At 43.3% G+C, this 20,341-nt stretch overlaps 2 protein-coding genes across 2 annotated transcripts in view; one reads left to right on the plus strand and one right to left on the minus strand.

Moving 5' to 3' along the window:
* Positions 1 to 9,949, plus strand: part of FKBP1B (FKBP prolyl isomerase 1B) — a 47,007-nt gene extending 37,058 nt beyond the window's left edge. The window contains exons 3-4 of the mRNA XM_074820159.1: positions 6,570 to 6,682; positions 9,252 to 9,949. Of these exons, the coding sequence (XP_074676260.1) occupies positions 6,570 to 6,682; positions 9,252 to 9,380 (242 nt within the window). The 3' untranslated portion in view covers positions 9,381 to 9,949. The remainder of the gene's footprint in view (positions 1 to 6,569; positions 6,683 to 9,251) is intronic.
* Positions 9,950 to 13,850: 3,901 nt separating this feature from the next.
* On the minus strand, positions 13,851 to 18,946 carry SF3B6 (splicing factor 3b subunit 6). The gene is made up of 4 exons (XM_074820158.1): positions 18,797 to 18,946; positions 18,349 to 18,467; positions 15,849 to 15,987; positions 13,851 to 15,350 (listed from the first exon to the last, which is right to left on the minus strand). The coding sequence occupies exons 1-4, from the start codon at positions 18,824 to 18,826 to the stop codon at positions 15,261 to 15,263; spliced, it is 378 nt and encodes a 125-aa protein (XP_074676259.1). The 5' UTR covers positions 18,827 to 18,946; the 3' UTR covers positions 13,851 to 15,260.
* Positions 18,947 to 20,341: the final 1,395 nt, after the last annotated feature.

Genomic DNA, 20,341 nt, shown 5'->3' on the forward strand with positions numbered 1-20,341 from the left:
GTCTAAGCCAGCAAATCCTTTTTTCCTCATAAGGCTTTGTTTATGTTAAGCAGAGGAAACATTAGCAGGGAAAAACTGAGTTTGTGTTTACAGTGGTACTAAACCTCTGTTGCTGAACCTTTCCCTTGAAAAGCCATGCTTCCCTTCTCAGTTCAGTTGCCCAAGTCCCCATGCAGGACACAGTAAGATGGCCCACTGTTCAAACCTAGCGTAGGCAATGAAAGCATCCTCCGGGTCACATTCAACACTTTTTATTTCCATTACAACAATCATTATTTCTGATGGAAACAATTTTCATCAGTAAAATTGCTGAGATGCCAAATTTGTCCAGAAAATAGTTTGCTTTGACAATCAAATCAATGAGATCAGAGGTATAGGCTACTTACTGCGTGGTTGTCCGGAAGGAGGTTCATGGCCAAGTATAACTAGAGATTACTGGGAGCTGTTGCTATGATGAAAAGGTGTAAAACAGTGAACTGTGTTTTGAGGTACTACTGAAATGGCACATGAAGATGTAAGAGGTGTGAGATACCCGCCTTACACAGATCTGGATTCTGATGGAATGAACTGGAGAGCTGAGGCACATTAGGTCCTCTAGGCATTACCCTGGGAAGCAGAAACACAAGGCACCAACTGTATTTGCCTAGAAAAGCGTTGCCCAGATCTCTCCATTTAACGCTAAGACATAGGGGAACCGTTCTCGTTCCTGATGGGAAACCACAAGTTTTTCAGGTGTGTTAGAATGAGACTCAGCCACGAGCTAGGAGGGAATGCTGCTAAGCACAGAGGAGTGTCCTGCTTTACCACAGTATGTCGGAACTGAGTCCTGAAGAGAACTGATCTATTTTAATGTAAAATGTGAATAACACCACTGAAATCAGTGGAGTTCTGTTGATGTAAAGCAACCTGGGATGTGATTTGTGACTTTATAGCTGTGGTTCTCCCACCACTCCCATGCAATTATGCTGAACTCCGCTTTGCTGAACTGTCTTCCTCTATACACTCTGAAGGTGTCAGTGTAGAAACTTCCCAATAATATATTTTCCAGACTGAAAGTGTATATTAGTAATAGTTACAGATTGTAAATGGGGGGAAAATCAGAATTTCCAGCCTTTGTGATATTCTCGTGACAGAATATTGACATACTTTGACACAGAAACAATATATTTTAAGAAAGAAAAGAAACACTTGAGATCAAAAATTCTCAACCCACAGCAACACTAACTGCAGCAAATGCTACCTCCAGGAGTCCTAGGAACCAAACCGAATGGCAAGTTTATAACAGCACAGATTTATTACAAGGCATAATTGGAAAGGTGATTGCATTAAAGGGCATCAAAATACAGTCCCTGTCCTGAAGAACCTCCAGTCTACATAAAACAAAACAGGATAGTGTCCTAGAAACACCTTCTGAATATCTGCCCCTCTTTCTGCTGCCAACATATGTTCAGAAAGTAGCTGTCTTCAAGCGTGTGTGTTGCCTTTATATTCTGTAGGTAACTACAGTTTGAAAAAACAAGGTAATGGAATACTTCGCAGATGAATGTTGCTGTTTTTTGAAAGTCACCAATTCAATTTGTCCCCTTAATACTTGTGAGGCAGGTGAATCCCATTGTACAGGATAAAAGGAGAGCAACTAGCGAAATCAAACGATTTGTCCTGGATTAGAATCTCCATCTTCTGATTCCCAGAATGTGTCAACACTGAAAAGACAAATAATTCAGTAAACACTGGAGCTGGTGAAGCCTGGGATGCAATTTGGTCTACTTCATTTAGGTATGGATGGATGAGTTAATACCTCCTCACTAGGGCCCTATAAAAAGCTGGCAGTCTAGCATTTAAAATTAATGTTGTTAACTTTTTTATCTTTTTTGAGTTAGTTGACTGAGACTGGTAAGCAATTATAGGAGGTTATTGCAGTCCTAAATCTAGGTGGGATGAATCATTCTTGGAGATACCTCTTTCTCCATTAACTAGAAATAGCCTAGATGAGACGTTGGGACTCAGTTTCTACCTTTCAGGCACGTAAGCTTGACAGGCTGTGTTCTCTCTCTCCATCCATCTCTTGTGTAGATAATGGTTTGGGCGTGGTTTGGGGCACGGTTTTGTTGGGTCCATAGGTGTAAGTTAGGTGTCTAAATAGCTGGGCTGGCTCTGTCAATTTGTGTTATGTGGTTGGTTGAATTCTCAGATGAAGGAGCCCTCTGGTAAAAAGAAACTTGGCCTGTGGTCCAGTGGCAACATTCATGTCTTTCTGTTCCTGACCTCTTCTCAATAATACAGGTTCTCTGATAACAAGTAAAGATTGAGCCTTTCTCTTGGTAGAAGCACTTAGAGAATCTTCTTCCTATGCAGATTTCTTTTCATTACATGCATAGGATCTTTATGTCAGTATGAACCCTACTCCTCTGTCAAACTTGGTTGCAATTGGCTAAAAGAGTCAAAAGTTATTAGGCAAGTACAGTGTCATTAGCCCTCTCCCTTAGGAAACAGACTTAAATGATGCAATCTTAGCTGAGGTTGACTGACCTCAGTTAGTGAATTCATGTTAAAAGAGTAGTACAGACACACCTATGTTTTAATAAGAAATAATAGCTTATGTTAAACCTAGACTGAAGTTTTGTTTTCATGCTGTTTTAGCCCAAATGGCATTGTATTTTTGGCAGTTTAGATGGGTCCCTAGTCATGTTCCTTAACAAAATGATTTCCCTACTCTTTGATCTTCAGCTTCAATGAGTTGAACGGCAGTGATTCGGCAGGACACATGATCTGAAACTTCTCCTTTTCTACAGCCACCTAAATTTTAAAGCCTAGTTATTAATTAGGACACCTTGTAGATCAGAATGCTTTCAAATTCGCACGATATTCTGATAACTGAGTTTGTACAATTAATTATTTAACACAACGACTGTTAACTTTCAGAATCAGATTTAAGGTTATTACAACAAGTAAGCATATATGCATCTAGATGCCCTTGCTCAGTCAAAACTCTTATTGATTGTTCTGACTTTGCAAAACAGTGTCGTTGTTCAGTTTGAAATTGTGGGGTTTTTTCTCCTTGCTAGATAAATACAGGTGCTAGCAGGCTGAAGATGGGCATCCATCCTTGTTGAAGAATATTAACCAAATCAATTTTTTTCACAAAAAGAAAATCAATTGATGCATTAGCAAGAGAAAATAAAACATTATGCTGCTTTAGCTCCCAGGAGCCTGAATAGTCAACTCTAACTTTCAGAAGTAGGGAGATAAAAAAGATCTAAAGTTCAGATCTAAATCCGGATCGGAACTTCTCCAGGGCACATGGGGACTCTGACTCATTTCTAAACTAGATGGGCATTTAAAGGGCAGTCGTATAAAAATTGACCCTCCTGACAGAGCTTCAGCGCATATGGACACATCTGAGTCTTTGAATCCCAGTTTGTCCTCCAAAAGCAATAAGGTGGGGTGATGACAGAGGAGGTTACATTTCTGAATTCATCACCTGATGAATTTTCAGCCGTTGCTGAAAATAGGATGTTGCTGTAAACACAGAAGCAGCCTGTTTTCTTCTATAAGGCCTAACACATCTTCTATAGGTTTTTGATGGTGAAATGAGAGTCAGTGTTTATATGATGTATGTTAGACTAGTGAGCTCCTGGGCTGATGGAAACATTATTTTAAATGGGAAACATTGTCCAGTAGCTCTTGTCAGGACCTCTGAAGAGTTAATTCTGGTTCCGTCGCCAGTTTGATGAGTAGTATTTAGTAAACCATCAGACCTTTAAGCTAAGTATTTTAATAGGATTTAGTTACAGAATGAAGTGAAAGCATACTAAAGTGTTGTGGAACTTGCATCTGAATCTGAAGTTCCAGACTGAGGCTATTTTATAATAAATATCTTCTTCTACCTCCTTGGGCTGCTGTGAAGAATAATTAATGTTTGCATATGCTTTGAACAGGCAGACTGTAATGACAGTACTAAGTTTTTATATTAAAACTACTAAATATTGGGATTCTGTAATAGTCTCCTTCCATTTCATAGAATCATAAGGTTTTATGATATATTTAAAAATAAAATTGCTGTGAGGAAGGACTGCCATTTAAATTTAAGATCAAATACTTCAAAAAGGATTATATGATGTGCCTGAGAGTCCCCCCCTGAGCTGCTTCTCCCTGCCTGCCCTCCTCCACACGCAGGCTGGTTTTCTACATTACAAATGAACCCATGTTTGTCTGTAACTGGAAAGCCTTGTGCAGGCAGCTGGTGCAACTTCCCAGCCTGCGGGGGGGGGGAGCGTGTGTGGGGTGGTTAGGGGTATCACTGAGATGATATATTTCATAGTATGTGTATGTACTTTCATCGGGACATACATAAAACACTTCACTGTGAAGAACTTAAGGAATATGACAAGTCTAATGGTGAAGGCTATGAAACATACCTTATTGGCAGGTTATTCCATAATTTTCCTCCTGAGGCCTTATACACACACACACACTTCTCTGAAGTACCAACTTTGACAAATGTTGGACTTGGTCAACAGCTGATTTGGCTTAATATGGCGTTTGGTTTTAATATTGATGTAAAATATCTATAGACACAGAACCCCACTGGAACGATCAGGTACTGTGTACTCATTACTGCAAGTCCAGAATGCCATCACCACTGATTTAGCTACTAATGAATTTGGAGACATCGATGTCTGAACTAGTTGTTTGGACTCTCCTTATATTCATTGCAGAGAAATAGGCACTGCTAGGATGCAATTCATTATGTCCTAATGTAGACCCCTAGATTTCGTTAGATGAATTACCCCCTGAAAAGTGCATTTTTCTCTGACTTGATTATAGAGGGAAGCAGAGTAATTAGCTCAGAAGTAGCTGGCTACATCTTAGAAGCATAAAGGTTAGTAAGAGGAACCCTACCCTTTTATGCTTGCTTTTTCATTCTGGCACATCTCATATATTTTACCTTTGATTCATAACACAGACTTCTTAATCAAGCAAAATAAGCCTTTTTCTTTGTTGTCCAGACAATAACTGATGGTTTTCACTGAAAAATAAAACTTGTGCATCAAACTGATCTATTAATAAACTGCTTTAATGAAAAGAAACTAGTAAGACTGTATTTTTCATATTGGATCATAAAGGCAGTATTTCTCAGCATTTTTTGTCAAAGCTGTGCCTGATAATGCTGTTTTCAACTAGAAACCTTTTCAGATACTTGCTTATTCATGAACTTTTCTTTGTGCAGCACCTTGCACAGGACAGTCATGGTATATGCCCAGAATACTGGCACTACAGCATTACAAAGAAAGGATGCTAATATATAAATATCAGACCAACCTTCCAATATCCAGAGTATAGCATTTTGAAAGAGGAATTACCCGGTACTTTTAAGTTGAAAACAACCATAATTATCCACTGTTTGAAAAGAGAATGAGAATACCTAATCAGGTAGTGCTGCTGTAGAATCTGGGCATGTGTTCATAATATATAGGTTAAAACAGTGTTGTGCCCATCAGAAGGAATGAGTAGGGTGTTCCTGTGACTGTCTCTTGTGGCTGAATGAAAACGTAAAGAATGAGGGTAGTAGAGTATTCATATAAATGTCTTTGCTATTTTCAGAGTTTTGAATGCAGAATCTTTCCTGTTCTTTCTGTATGAGGAGGAGGCACATGAAGTTGTAATGTTGTGTAGAAGTTTCACATGCATGCTGTGGAATGGCCACGTTTGTGTAATGCACATTATTCTACTACTCCTGAGTATATCAAGGAGGGAAGGTTAAACAGTCCAAAGTATCAAATATTCCTTCTAGGTATTCTCGGGTAAATTTGTAGGAACAAGTCAAAGGAGCTCCTCTGTACTTGCAGATGTTTAACTGGCAGCAAATTTGGCTCAACAGTTCCCAAACTTTAATCTACATTCCCACCCAAAGGTGGAAAGGTCCTGCTGACTGGGGTGACCTTTGGACCACACATAGCAACAGCCCCCTGGTTACCTGACGTGTACCCGGAAGGCCTATTCCCTTTAGTTAGTTACGCTGTTAAAAGAATGTCTTAAAATACATGTATTTAATACAATGTCTTAAAATACAAGTGTTTAATGAGAAGTAAACCCAGTTGAATTTATATTAAATTTGGGTTCTTTATCTGTAGGTTTTAGGGAGGTGTTTTGTGTTTAGGAGCAGGCCTGGATCAGGCATCTGCGTTGGGATTCTCTCTTCTACTGCGTCCCACCTGTTCCTTGCCTGCTTTTATCTTCTTTAGCAGGGAAATGCCACTGTGCAAGCAACAGCTCTTCTGTATGTCTGTACAATGTTTGGTATATGATTTATAACCTAATGCATTAAGAATAATAAGAAGAATATATTTCCATTTTAGAGCCTAAATTACTAGAAGGCAAAGGTAACACTATGGTACCACTGCGTTTGACTCTCCTGCCTTATCTGTTTTGGGTAAGGCTTCAAAGGGAAAATGGAAATGAGCAGCTGATGTGACCAAGACATTAATTTTTCACTCCTTCCCTCCCTGCCAGCACTTACATTTAGATGTAGCTCAGATAGATTGAAACTCTGTGTCTTGTTTTGGCAGGAATGCTACAGAACGGAAAGAAGTTTGATTCCTCCAGAGACAGAAACAAGCCTTTCAGGTTCAAGATTGGCAGGCAAGAAGTCATTAAAGGATTTGAAGAAGGTGTTACACAGGTACAAAGAATTATTCTGGCTGAACTTCAAGCCAGCTGAAGGGTGTGTGAGCACAGCAATGTCCAGTGCAATGGTGACAAGACCAAGTGGAAATCACAGTGTAAGATAGAGTGGTTTTCTGAACGCATGGTCCGTTTGAGCACAGTAATTCCTGTAGTTCTCCTCTGACCATCCAGGGACATCCCCTACTCATGAGGCTTTCCATGTGGTGTGCGTTTGGGAGGGGAGACGTGAAGTCCCCTCCCGAGGTGCCAGTGTGCCACATAAGCCCCCATCCCTTTCCCATAGGCAGCTCCACTAATAGACAACAGTGGCCTCTAAAATGTTCCTGGTAGCAGCGTTTTACAGCGTGGCCTCTATCCAGTTACTCCATAAAAGTCCAAGCTGCTGTTTTTGATGACATCCATGACCGAGCTACAGATTTTGACCCTTACTGAATAAGGTACCAAACTGCACTGTTAATTTTTTTATGTCTTCAGGCTCCCAGCTACAAAACTTAACATTCACTGGCCAGCCCTATGCTAAGAAAAAAGGAAACTGCCCTCCATTAATTACAGTTTGAGTGCCAACACAGTAGAACCCTAAAAGCGCCACACAACGCAATTCATTGCCAACTCTCGCTTGTTGTCTGCAGTGTTGTGAGGGCACGCTGTGGGAGGAGTGCGATCAGGCTGCAAGAGTGAAGGAGATCATGGTGCAAATTCCTCACGACTCCCTGTTTCGGGGTCCTAGAGCTCAGTGTAGGAGGAAACTGCTCAAATATTATTATAGGGACAACTATAATAGGAACAACTTCTTATGCTTAAATAGAGAGAAGGGAAGCATGCTAAATGAGAAACAATCCACTGAGAATTTCTGCAACCATGTTTTTCCAGAGAGGGGTGGAAGAGAAAATGGTTTCCAGCCCTATGGAGAAAGCAGTGCAAGCATTCCCTTCTCTCCAGCCAGAGAAGAAATCCATTTGAGGAATTCTAGACTTTCTGAAAAATACCCACCTTCCTCTCAAGGATTTGAGTTGGACATTTATTATTTGCTTCGCAGTAAGGCCTAAGAGGAGCTCAGGACCCCAGTATGCTGTAGATACCAGAAGCCAGTGCAGATAAAGCCGTGGCAACAAGTGTTGGGTGAATCAGTTTATCCCTTCCTTGACTGTTCTGGCTCCCTGACTGAAAGCCATTCCAGTAATCAGTGAGGCAACACGCTGCCCTCCTGCTCCTCCTAGTGGAACACTGTCTGAAGTCGAGCTTGTGGCTGTCTCCTTCCACCCCAGGCTTTTGAGGGGTTTGGGGAGCGTGACTGACATAAGGCACTTGGAAAAAGGCAGTTCACTGTGTCTAGCACGTCGATTTTTCAAACCTTGGTTTAATGACTGACACGTCAGCAGCGTCTGCATTTCTCTGCTCAACTTCTGACAGTTCAAGGTTGCCCTGTGCCTAAAACCCGGGCATGACTTACCAGCTGTCAGAGCAGCAGACAGCCTGCCCCACACAAACCCCGGCAGGCACCAGGGGAGGTCATCGGCTCCTACACCCTCAGCCCCATGGTATGAATACTCCCTGAATGTGGGAAAGTTCACGTTCACATTTTTCTTCTATGTAAAGTGATCAAAGCTTTGGCGTATTTTGTAGGACTTGAAAAAAATTCAGCAGGAGATATCGTGTAATCTGTAGTCCAGTGATGTGCCCGATCTCGGGAGAGAGGCCCGAGTTGAATCACTGCTTCAAATCAGGGATTATTTCCCGGCCAGTGAATATTCAATCACCAGTACATGGTGCATGAATAGCAGTTTAAGAATGTTCCACCTCAAAATGCTCTGTTGGAAGAGCAGGGATTTGGTTCTTGATACCCCAGATCACTGTTACCTTCAGAGCTAGTCTGGAGTGAGAGAAATCAGCATTTCTGTCCATCCCAGGGGCAAGAGCTCTCTGCCGGAATAAGCAGTCCCTGAGGTGAGATGCCTGTCCTCAGGCTTGGGCTGAGTTTAGGGAAATAAGTACCTCTTTTAAGTAGGATTTGTTTGCTTTGCATCTGCCCAACAGCAGAAGGTTGTGTGCCTGCAGCATTAGCGTTTGAGCAGTGGTTTTGAAGTTGTCCCTGGTGGTGGCTGAAGAAGGAAAAATGTTGCTGAACACTTTCTAGAAGCTGAACCCAGCTGCGTTTCGGCACTGATCTCTCCTGAAATACAAGCTCTGGTCCTGTCTCTTACTGAGAGTCTTTTCCTAATGCCCACTGATGGTGTTACTTGTACCCTGCGCTCCGCAGAAGGAAAACTCACACCTACAGGCGGCCCCAGCGTAGGCAGGATGGACCAAAGTATACGTTAAAAAGCCTTTGTGTGACTCCCAGACTGGCTCTGGCAACTTCAGTAAGTGCTGTGAGAAGCCAGAGGAGTCAGGAGACCCATGTCTGAGCTGTTTGGGGCAGCTTCAGCCTGAAGCTGAAAGATGAGTCTGATGGTCCCAACGCTCCTCAGTTCTGTAAATCTGCCACGCAGTGATTTGTTCTTTGTTTTCCTCCTAATAACTGTTTCTTGTCTTCTCTTTTTCTTTCTCCAACATCCAAAACCCAGATGAGCTTAGGACAAAGAGCAAAGTTGACCTGCACACCCGAGATGGCCTATGGAGCCACAGGCCACCCTGGGGTCATCCCTCCCAACGCTACTCTCCTCTTTGATGTGGAGCTTCTCAGGTTAGAGTGAATCTTCTCGAGGGAGTTGGCTGCAGACATCTGTTAATAACCATCCGTTCTTTCTCGCCTTGCCAGCAGCGGGAGAAATCTCCACTGGAATCCCGATCTTCCCTGCTCAAGCTGTCCTGTCAATAGCGCCTGCCGTTCAGTTTCTTATGCCTTCCTTCTCTTTAACTTTGTGGTGTCCGTATTTGCCTTTTATTAGAAGCTTTGCTTTGGGAAAAATGTCTACCGTTGTAACATTTTCAAGTTGTACATTTTATTTAATTTGCATGTAAGAAGAATTCACAGTGATGACTGAAAATATATATAAAATATAAATATATATATATTCCTTATTGAAAAACCACTGCCTTACTGTACACTTAAACCAAGAAAAAAAAAAAACACAAAAGGTGCTCAAAAAAATCCAATGTACGCCTTGTACATGAACGGGCATTAGCCAAACAGAGTTACCTGCGCTGCCACTTTTCTCAACTTGTACGTTCTGCTTGCTGCTGTTTTAAAAAATACTGTCTCATTTAAGAATTAAAAGTATATATAAAAAACCAATAAAATCTCAATACTTTACAGTTTCAATTTTCTGTTTTTCTCCTCTGGCCACTGGAATTTTTTGGTGTATAAGAAGTTCTTCAAACAAACATCAACTCATTTTTGTTAATTATTTCTCTTCTTATATGAAATACATATAATTCTGTGCACTGCTTCTGTTATAGATGGCACAGTGGGAGATCTCTGTGGGACCAGGTACCAGGTAAGGGCTGCAGGGACAGAGAGGTTTCCTGACTCTCCAGCTCCCCTGCCCTGCTGGCAGCCCCTCAGCTGGCCAAAATTTGGCTGCTGAAGAGGTGGAAAGCGATGCTTCTCGAAGACATGCAGTGCTGGTCCAATTTTGTGCCTTTACAACAGTAAAACTAGTGTAAAATTTTCTACCGGAGCTGAGAAAGGCTAGAAAAGAGCAGAATTATGTGCATCCACTTTACAAACCAAATCTGCGCTGTGGGATGATGTGGCCACTGAACACTGGGGTTTTTTAGGCTGCAGCTCTTGATGCTGTTTACACAGCCTGCAAACTTTGTGCGCTGGGCTCCTGGCACTCGAGACTGAGCAGGATGTATTTCATTTGATGGTTATACGAGTTCACGAAAGGCTGGTTCCTCCCCAGGGAACAGAAGGATGTGTAGAGTCATTCACCTGGTTTTAGGAGCAGGATCTGATCAGCGAAGCTGCTTCTTCGCTGTTACTTTGCTTTGCCTAAACTTGATTTTTCCCCTCTGCCGTAGAAAAAAAGAGCATCACTGGGTCAGGATGTTATTTTTGTTTAACTTGACTATAAACTCTTTGCGTAGCTTTCAACTAATGGATTTTTTGACGGAAGGATTCCAGGCAGGTGGTGAGCTATTTCCTTGTGTGAGTGTGTGTAAGAACACACCTAGAGTGAGCAGACAGACCGCAAAGCTACACAGGTATCTCCAGGTGATAACTCCTGGAGCTGAGAGAGAGAAGGAACACAGAAAAGCAAGACTGGCAATCTGGCAGTGACTACAGCTCACGCTCTTCTTTCTCTAGAAAATAAATTTTTGTTTGTTAATTAATAAGCCCGTAAAACCCATCACTTACTGTTATTCACCAAGGGTTGGTGGAATAAATGTTTTTCTTGCTCCCCTCTCTGTAAAGAAATGAAAAGCCTTTCAGGACCCTTTTTTTGGTGGAAATCTGGGATCACTGCAGCAGCAAAGTTACACATCCACGTTTCCCTAATAGTTCTTTGGTTTAGGACAAGCTAAATTCCTGTTAATAAATAGGGAATTAGACCTGCTGGGGTTTGGTGCCCACTAGCTCTCCCAAATTCTTTTAAAAGGTCTTGGTCTCCTTTGGCACTGCCCCGGCCTCTGCCGCTGGTCTTGATTTCAGCAGTGGGTTACAGATGGCAGGCTGGGTTGCAGCAGTGGCAGATGTGTGAGCTCCTATAGATGACTTGGCTAAACGTAACAGCCCCATCGCGCCTCTCAAACACCGGCTGATTCAGCACATTGGTCTAAAGCTGCTCCTGCCGATGGCCCTGTTTAAGTTAGCTGCTCATTAAAAAAAAAAAAAGAAAAAACAACATAAAGGACCTGGTTTGGGGCCTTTCTTGAATGCCTCAAAAGCAAACAGTGGTGCAAAGGAGTGGCTCAGCATACCTGGGACGGCCACGTGCTCCCCATCGTCTCTCGGTCCTGCCGTTGGCAAGGTTCTGCTGCGTCTAAAGCAATGGGTAGGGCATCGCTCTGCCCTTCCACTTCTGCCGCGTTTCTTACCAGGGGAAAACGTGTTCCTGCTGGGCTTTAAGAGCTGATTATATTCAGTCTTATCGTCTGTATCTGCAGAGCTGCTGTGCACTTTCCTTTTGCCCTCAGCAGTACAACCCAGGCATTACCGAGTCTGTAAAATCCTTATTACAGCTGGGTGATGGAGCTCTTTTCCCTCATCACCCTTTCTCTGCAGAGACCTTTGTTGGAAGCAGAGATTATTACATTTTTCATGCCAATTTCATTAAAAAAAAAAATCTGAAAGGAAAACTAATTGTGCTTTGTGATACTTAGGGAAATTAAGTCTTCAAGGAAATGTAATCTTCAGCTCTTTATTTGACTGCAAATGCGTTAATTTATTTAATTGTATCATCGATCAACACAGTACATATAATTATTAACACTATATAATGGATTGGAAAAAATTTACTGTCATTGCCTGTGTAATCAGATATGCTCTTGTTACTAATTTCTGAACAGCATCTATGGAAAAAAATGATCTTCCAGGCTTAATTTCATGCCCTACTTCCTGAAAAATTAAATGGGAAGTGAGCACACACAAAAACCAGCACGGATGCAGAGTACAAGGCTGGTAACATCTGCCTTATTTGCTGCCCCCTCTGCCATTCATATAACTAAACTCATTTCCCTGTCCTTTGATATTACATTTCAAACAAAATCTTGAGCAGACCTCATCAAAACAATCCTCTGGGCATTCGATTTCCATTCCCTCTGTCTTGCAGGTACAAATTATTATTTCATTTTACATGTGCAGGGACATTCAAAGCCCCGAACAGGCACTAGAAGAAAAAGTATGAAATGGAATATTTAATGAAAGGCAGCAGCTGAGCTCTCAGAGAAATCAAAAGCTGCTGATCTTGAGGATTCATTGAAGGAATTTTTATTAATCTTATTACCCTAAAGAATTGCTTTTTATATATGTTTTTCAAACAGCATCAAATCCTCATCAAAACAGACACTGCAGTGCAAGCACCATGCTCTCTGGTATTGACAGAAGCAATGTGGTATTTGCATATGATTTTAAACAAGGCTGGCAGCATGTGGCACCACTATTAGCATTTTGATATTTTATTATCAGTATTTATTATTATTTATTAGAAGCGTAAATCCAGCTCAGTAACAAGCACCTCCAGTTCCTGTTACAGCAAGGGGCCTTCTAAATGCCCAGCACATGGTGTAAACAGGCCCAGTTATCCTACTGTTTGGCACGTGTGTGTATGTGTGTACATGGTGCATGTGTGTATATATATATACACACACACACACACACACCTAAAAAGCTACATAGTTCACACAAAAAGTTCACACAGAAGCAAGGCCTCCAATAGCATTTCATTCACTTAAACATTTTTAAGGCAAGCTGGTTTTTGCCTTAGGTTTGTATTAATCTGATGGGCAAGACTTGAAAACCAAGCTGGCACTGGAGGAATAACTGCTCACCTAAGGAGGACGACAACAGATCACAGCTGCTTTGCATTTAATGTACGTGCATCACAGCTGCACCCGACAGAAGTGGCACAGGGCTGGGCAAGTGGGAAAGCAGTGACATCACGGCAGAGCTTTACGTGTCTGTAGTCCAGAGACAACCCCAGCTGTTCTCAAGCTCCAAGTCTCCCTTGCGCTGTGGCCTGCAAGGCTTCTTGCTGAAAAAGCAGCATCAGTTTTACAGGAAGGACAGAGGTGTGGAAAAGCCACAGCATAAGGGCAAGACTTTTCACTGCACGTCCCAGCTGCCCGTCTGCAGCAGAACAGGCAGCCCCATCCCCGGGGCGCTCCCCGGTCAGGCACAAGGTGGGATTTCAGGCACCCACCCAAAGCTGAAAATGGCACCCAAGCCGTGTCAGCTGCCTCCTCCCTGCTGCTCTGGGGTGAAACAGCCAGTTAGGAGCGTCACCACCACCCTTCGTGCTCCTCCCAGCTGAGAAACAACACGCACAGCACATGGCAACTCCTCCGCTCGACGCTGGTACCCACAGCCAGGCATCTTTCCCCACCACTCACGGGCTGACCACACGTCAACATTCACATACATACGGGGACGGATGCTCTACAAATTCTTACCTGTATCACAAACACGCAGGTGACGAATTACTTCCTTTCTAACAGGAAAGGCTACATGCAGAAACATAGCATAAAACAAGCCTGGATGAAAAAAAAGCAAAACAACGTAGACACACTTATTTTTTTACTAAATAGACAGAAGAACAGCATGGTTAAGTGACAGATTTCAATAAAAATCTAAGGATAAGGAGATGGATACATTGCTTTATAACAGTATAATGCACTGAAAAACTTAAATTACAAATCCTCAAGCAAAGTATGTTTGCATCTGCTCACGTTCTGCACTGGCTGGAAGTTGTCTGGTCAGGGAGTTAAACATCACATCCAAGAAAATAAATCCTCCCGAGGCAGGAGGAGAACTACCAATGTTCACACAACTTCCAGGTGGTTCAGAGCAGAGGCAGAAGTTAATTCTTTTCCAGTTCCAAAGTATACTGGTTATGCATACTCTGTATCACACTAATTTTTATTCATAGGACTGAGTGCTGAAAAAGAATCAAATTTTTCCTCCACTAGATGCTACATCTAACAATTTATGCACATGAAATATATTACAGTTCAAACACACCGAGTAAAAAACAATCGCACTACATGTATTTAAAATTATTGCCATCATCTACCATCTCATTTTGGTTGGGTGTTCTCCACTTAACATTAAAACGTGTGAAGTGTATTCCTGTCACTCCTACTAACCTCAGTACAAACCGGGTACACGCAATAAAGATCTTGCACGCCACTGTCAGCCCTGCAGCAACACACTATTAGAGCAAGATTATTTTACTGCAGCTTACCAGTTTTGTCTGAATCACTGGAAACAAGATATTCTGACTGAAGTCACCTAAGCAGTTAGGCTATTCATTTTCTAGTTTGTAAAAGAAACTTTGTTATAAAGATAGATTTGGGCTTGGTTTCTAGCAAGAAGCAGCCTGATGATCATGTGATGGAGTCAGGCTCCTTCAAACATTCCCAGAGGGAGAAAGGCACAGTAATTTGTGCACAATATTCAGGTGTGATGAAGTATCAAACCATACTTCCTTTTTTTTTTTTAAATAGCACAAAAATCCCTGTGGCAGGGAGACTAGTTGTAACACTCCATTTTCGGAGAGTAGCAAGTGAAGTTTACCTCTGTATAGGCAGCTGATACAGAGCCCCCTGAGCTCTCTGGGTTAACTGGCTGCCACACTTAAAATCCACCCTGGAGACTGGGCAGAACTTCAGGAGGTGCGAAACACTCAACCTGCTCGGTCTGATCCTGGAAGGTCCTGCTAGAAACAGGGCTGCAGTCGTGCAGCATTTACCAGGTCACCCTTACAACACAGAGAAGCCACGTCCATTTAGGGGATTTAATCTTAAAGCAAATCTTGCAATGTTTTACATTTAATTCTAATGTGAAGATCTAAAGATTCAAATTACAGCTTATCAAATTTTTTAAAAAAGTTATATTTCATTGAGAATTTCTATGTTTAGTTCAAGAACTCAATGGCAGGGCTTGAAAACAGTCTTCCAAAAAGATCAGTTTATTTTGGTGGGTCTGTATTAATTCCGTATTTTTCCTTGAGAAGCTTAAGCTGTTCCTCTTTCTTCTTTGTGTCCATCTTTTGGAATGCCTGTAATTAGGAGAATAAAAGATGTGAGAAGAAAAATATAACCTCATCTGATGACATGTTATTTCCCAGTTACTGCAACCAATGTCACTATGAACTACATCAACATCACACACAAACAGCGTCGCTTAGTCCTTGACCTCAGAGAATGCCACAGGACCCTGGGGACTGTCAGTAACAGGTGGAACATCACAACCCAGAGGCTTTTTACCTGTAAACAAGATCTCACATCCTGTTGCAACTGTGCAGTTTTAGGGCCCCTGCTTCCTCTTCTCCAATGTACACTCACCAGAAACATCTTTTTTACACCCTTCATCCAAAGGCACTTTTTTTTTTGCACCCAAGTCACCAAGTAAAGATGCTAACAATTTATCCAATCCACTCCCTCTACCAGTTTGCATTTATTTCTTAAAAATATCCAAGCAACTGTCTTTTCAAACAATTTGGGGAAAGGCTAGTTATGTTCACAGGTAACTTAAAAAAAACCCCAAGTGTACGTACCCTGTTTGCATTATAGTACAAAACAACGAGGTATCTGTTGCACACGTTGAATCCCGACAGGTGATCACAAGCATTTTTGGCATCAAAGATGTCTTCATAGACCACATAGGCTGTTCCTCTAGTTTCAGGAGTGTTTCCACTGCAGAGCAAGATCAGTTTTAATGTTAAACAAAATGAACGGGAAATAGTTCTATTAGTCTTTAGCAGTGACAGGTTAGATTAACTAATGCAACCTCACTAAAAAACAACTCATTTTTTTTCTAGATATTAAGATACATTCCTGCTTTCCACACCAATCTCCAGTTACAGTTCAGAGTCAGAGATGACAGGAAAATGTGACAGAGGCGTGTGCTGTATTAAGGGAAATTCACCTCTCCACAACAACTATCAGAAGCTGTTGCTGTCAGGGGTTGTCCTATTTCTGGAAATACTTTAGGTTTTTATTATGGTGATTAGCTTGCTTTATTTAATAGTACAAGATCAGGCTGTCAGTTAATGGCTGTCTGGATCAGATGTCTCCCTAGGACAGACTACAGCTCTTGGCACATCACAAAGTCAATTTAGAGAGTCAAACCAGTCCCACTGGTACAAGACCACTTCAGACACCCAACCATCACCTACTGGACCGTCAATTCAATTTCCTTTGCCTGAGGGACAGGAGACATGTCTGGGCACATAACGCTAACTAGCCCAGAGAGACTGCAGAGTTCATAAATACAAAAGATCAGATAGTTATAGCAAACTTAATAACCAGAACTGTCTCTAAAGTGCTTGCTTCTTAGAAAAGAACGCCTGAGGACAAATGATATTACATGTATCCACACCGGGATGCGTACAAAAATGAAGAGGAGTGGGATAAGAACTGCACAAAGCACAAAAGTAATTACAAAGGGAGTTCCACGTTATGCCTTGTCTCATGATGTCAGGTTTTCTGTGGAAAACAACGCGGCTTAGTAGTGGGGAGGCTGCCCACGGCTCTCTGTTGGACACATACACCAGCACACTGCTCTGATGGAAAGCTCCCCTGACAACCCTTAATTCTTTGTGTCCCACTGTCACGCTGTTCCAACCTACATGTTTCCAGAAACCTTAAATATTAAGTCTCCTTTATGCTTATTAGTGAAGAATTCCACCTATTTAGCCAAGCAGTAAGTTTATGCTGCCCCTTGTTCCTTTAGCCACTTCCCCAGTCACTTTTGTTGCCCCTCCCTGGTCAAAAGGGATCTCACTAGCTACACATTCCAACACAGCATCAGCAGTATGTCACCCCCGTCCTTGTTTGTTTACTGAAGGCAATTCTATACGTAAAACTCACTTTATTCTATACACTGAACAATCATTTTTAATCACTATGGTTCTGGAATGAGCACTTCTATTTGGGGTAGTAAAGTTCAGTCTGTTTAACTGTTTACATATTTACGTTCTGCATAGTTAAAACAATCAAACATATTGTGGATTAATTACCCACCCCAGTCTCAGAGCTTGGGGAAATGGAGAGTGATATAAATGACAAGGATACATTCTGCTCTGCTCTGATCAGCAACCTAGTCAAGAACTCAGAGATGCTGCAGGTTATTTTGCCACCATCCGGATAAAAGCAGTACAAAAAACCCCGTATCAAATATAACCTACATTTCATTTCTATTTGTACGTCTATTGAAACGTGACTTACAATGTTTTCTTTTACGTATTAAACATCAAGTTTTGTTTCCTCCCCCTCCCCTTCCTAAATAGTTTTCCTCAGAAGAGGAAAAAAAATCCTTTTGTACGAGTGTCATACTCCAGCCAGCCTTACTATGGTTCTCAAATGCTCTTCCCAAATTCCAGCTTCAGCCAACTCTTTCCCCTAGAAACTTAGCAAAACATAACACTAACCAGATAAAGTTATGATTTAATCCACAACAATCAGACAGCACTGAGAATAACAAGGAGTATCAGAGCTCGGTTCTTCAATATTTGAAATAACTAAAGAGAAGAACCTCTGACTTGCTGTAGCCACGTATAACCTCAATGCATTTTAAAACAAAATTACAGTCAGATCACCATTATCCAGACTGTGTGGCTCGGGAACAAGCTGTATCCAACGGACAGGGAATTGTTTCTAGTATTTGTTTCTACTCAACGGGTCCAGCTGCAATAGTAACATCTCTATTTTCCCATTAGTTAAGTATCTAATACTCATTAAATATGAAAACTGCTTGTATTCAAGCTGTATTTAAGCTTTACTTAAGAAAGTAAGTCTCTCATATTTTTGCCAACTTACTTAAGTTCACATCAAGTTTTTTCACCCTACCTACCAGCAATGTTATTTTCTAAGGAATTCACAGTTAGAGAAATATCACCACATCCCCCTTTGGCACAGAGGGATACTGCTAAAGTGCATTTAACTCTTTCAGCTGTGAAATCCAGTTTCTACCTTCTGCAATAGATTACTGACATACAACAGATATATTAAAGCACATAAAAACCTTAACTTTTCAAAGAAAACGAAAATACTTACACTCTGATTTGTCGAATAGGCCCGTATTTCCCAAAAATATCATACATTTCCTCCGCTGTGATTTTATATGGCAGGTTCCTAATATACAGGATCCGATTGACTTCTGGAGGCAGCCGAATCTGATGCAGAAACAACATACGGCGTTAGACCTAGAGCACTCACTTCAAACCTTAAAAGCAGCAGCCTACGTGCTAAATCTTGGGGCTAACATCACTGAAAGAATCCGCCTGCTTCGCTGGTCCTTTTCTAACCCTCCACACCTACAGACTTGAAGAGTTTCTGCCAGTCAAGAGGCCTGCCTGGAGGAGGACGGGCTCCCTCGGCCGGGGACGCGGAAGGCACCCAGACCGGGCGGGAAGGCCTGTTCTCAGCTCCGGGCCCGGGGACCCCTCCTCAGCGCCCCGGAGGGCTGAGGCGGGCCAGGAAGGGGGCAGGGGAGAGCACTCACGTTGGCTCGCTTCGCCGCTTGCATCGCCATGGCGGCGGTCCGAGGAAGGGGGCTGCCGCCTGGGAGAGAAACACCTGCAAGGAACGCAGCGCGCCGCTCGCCGCAGCGGAGGCCTCGGATGCTATCCCGGCATGCACCGCGCCGGAAGCGCCCTCCCACCTGCCTCCACGCCCCCTCCCGGAAGGTGGGCAACGTGACCTGCGTGGCCACGCCCCCGGTCCCCATCGCCCCGGCCCCGGCCCCGCCTCCCGCCCCGCCCCGCCGCCTCAGCCCAGGGGCGCGGGCGCCATCCCCGGCAGGCGCGCGCAGCGTGGAGGTTCACAGAATCACAGAATTATCGAGGTTGGAAAAAACCTTGAAGATCATCCAGTCCGACCATTAACCTCACACTGACCGTTCCCAACTACACCAGATCCCTCAGTGCTATGTCGACCCTACTCTTAAACCCCTCCAGGGATGGGGACGCCACCAGCTCCCTGGGCAGCCCATTCCAATGCCCAACCACCCCTTCTGGAAAGAAATACTTCCTAATATCCAGTCTAACCCTGCCCTGGCACAACTTGAGGGCATTCCCTCTCGTCCTATCGCTTATTACTTGGTTAAAGAGGCTCATCCCCAGCTCTCTGCAACCTCCTTTCAGACAGCTGTAGAGGGCGATGAGGTCTCCCCTCAGCCTCCTCTTCTCCAACCTAAACAACCCCAGTTCCCTCAGCCACTCCTCCTACGACATGTGCTCCAGACCCTGCACCAGCTTCGTTGCCCTTTTCTGGACACGCTCGAGTCATTCAATGTCCTTTTTGTAGTGAGGGGCCCAAAACTGAACACAGTCATCGAGGTGCAGCCTCACCAGTGCCGAGTACAGGGGTAAGATCCCTTCCCTGTCCCTGCTGGCCACGCTATTTCTGATACAAGCCAGGATGCCATTGGCCTTCTTGGCCACCTGGGCACACTGCTGGCTCATGTTCAGCCGGCTGTCAATCAACACCCCCAGGTCCCTCTCTGACTGGCAGCTCTCCAGCCACTGCTCCCCAAGCCTGTAGACCTGCTGGGGGTTGTTGTGGCCCAAGTGCAGCACCCGGCATTTGGCCTTATTGAAACTCCTACAGTTGGCCTTAGCCCATCGCTCCAGCCTGTCCAGGTCTCTCTGCAGAGCCTCCCTACCCTCGAGCAGATCAACACTCCCACCCAACTTGGTGTCGTCTGCAAATTTACTGAGGGTGCACTCGATCCCCTCGTCTAGATCATCAATAAAGATGTTAAACAGGAGTGGCCCCAAAACTGAGCCCTGGGGGACACCACTCGTGACCAGCTGCCAACTGGATTTACCTCCGTTCACCACCACTCTTTGGGCCCGGCCATCCAGCCAGGTTCCTGTCAGGGGAGATGGCCCGGGCCGCAGCCGGTGATGATGGCAGGTGAGCAGGCTCTGGAGAGCAGGAGGCAAGGGAACTCGGAGCCGAGACTGGCCATCCGTGCCTGGCAGGCTGCTCTCCGCTGAGAAGTGCTCACTGGCATTTTGTTTACTTACTCAAGACGCAGTTGCCA

The sequence above is a fragment of the Strix aluco genome, chromosome 3 (assembly GCF_031877795.1).
Source record: "Strix aluco isolate bStrAlu1 chromosome 3, bStrAlu1.hap1, whole genome shotgun sequence".
In the NCBI taxonomy this organism is placed as follows: Eukaryota; Metazoa; Chordata; class Aves; order Strigiformes; family Strigidae; genus Strix; species Strix aluco.

Excerpts from the sequence above, each read along its gene's own strand:
- SF3B6 (XM_074820158.1), bottom strand. The coding sequence starts at position 18,826 with ATGGCGATGCAAGCGGCGAAGCGAGCCAAC. Across the intron at positions 18,468-18,796 it reads AAGCGGCGAAGCGAGCCAAC|ATTCGGCTGCCTCCAGAAGT; the intron begins GTGAGTGCTCTC and ends TTTCTGCATCAG. Across the intron at positions 15,988-18,348 it reads CCTATTCGACAAATCAGAGT|TGGAAACACTCCTGAAACTA; the intron begins GTAAGTATTTTC and ends CTTGCTCTGCAG.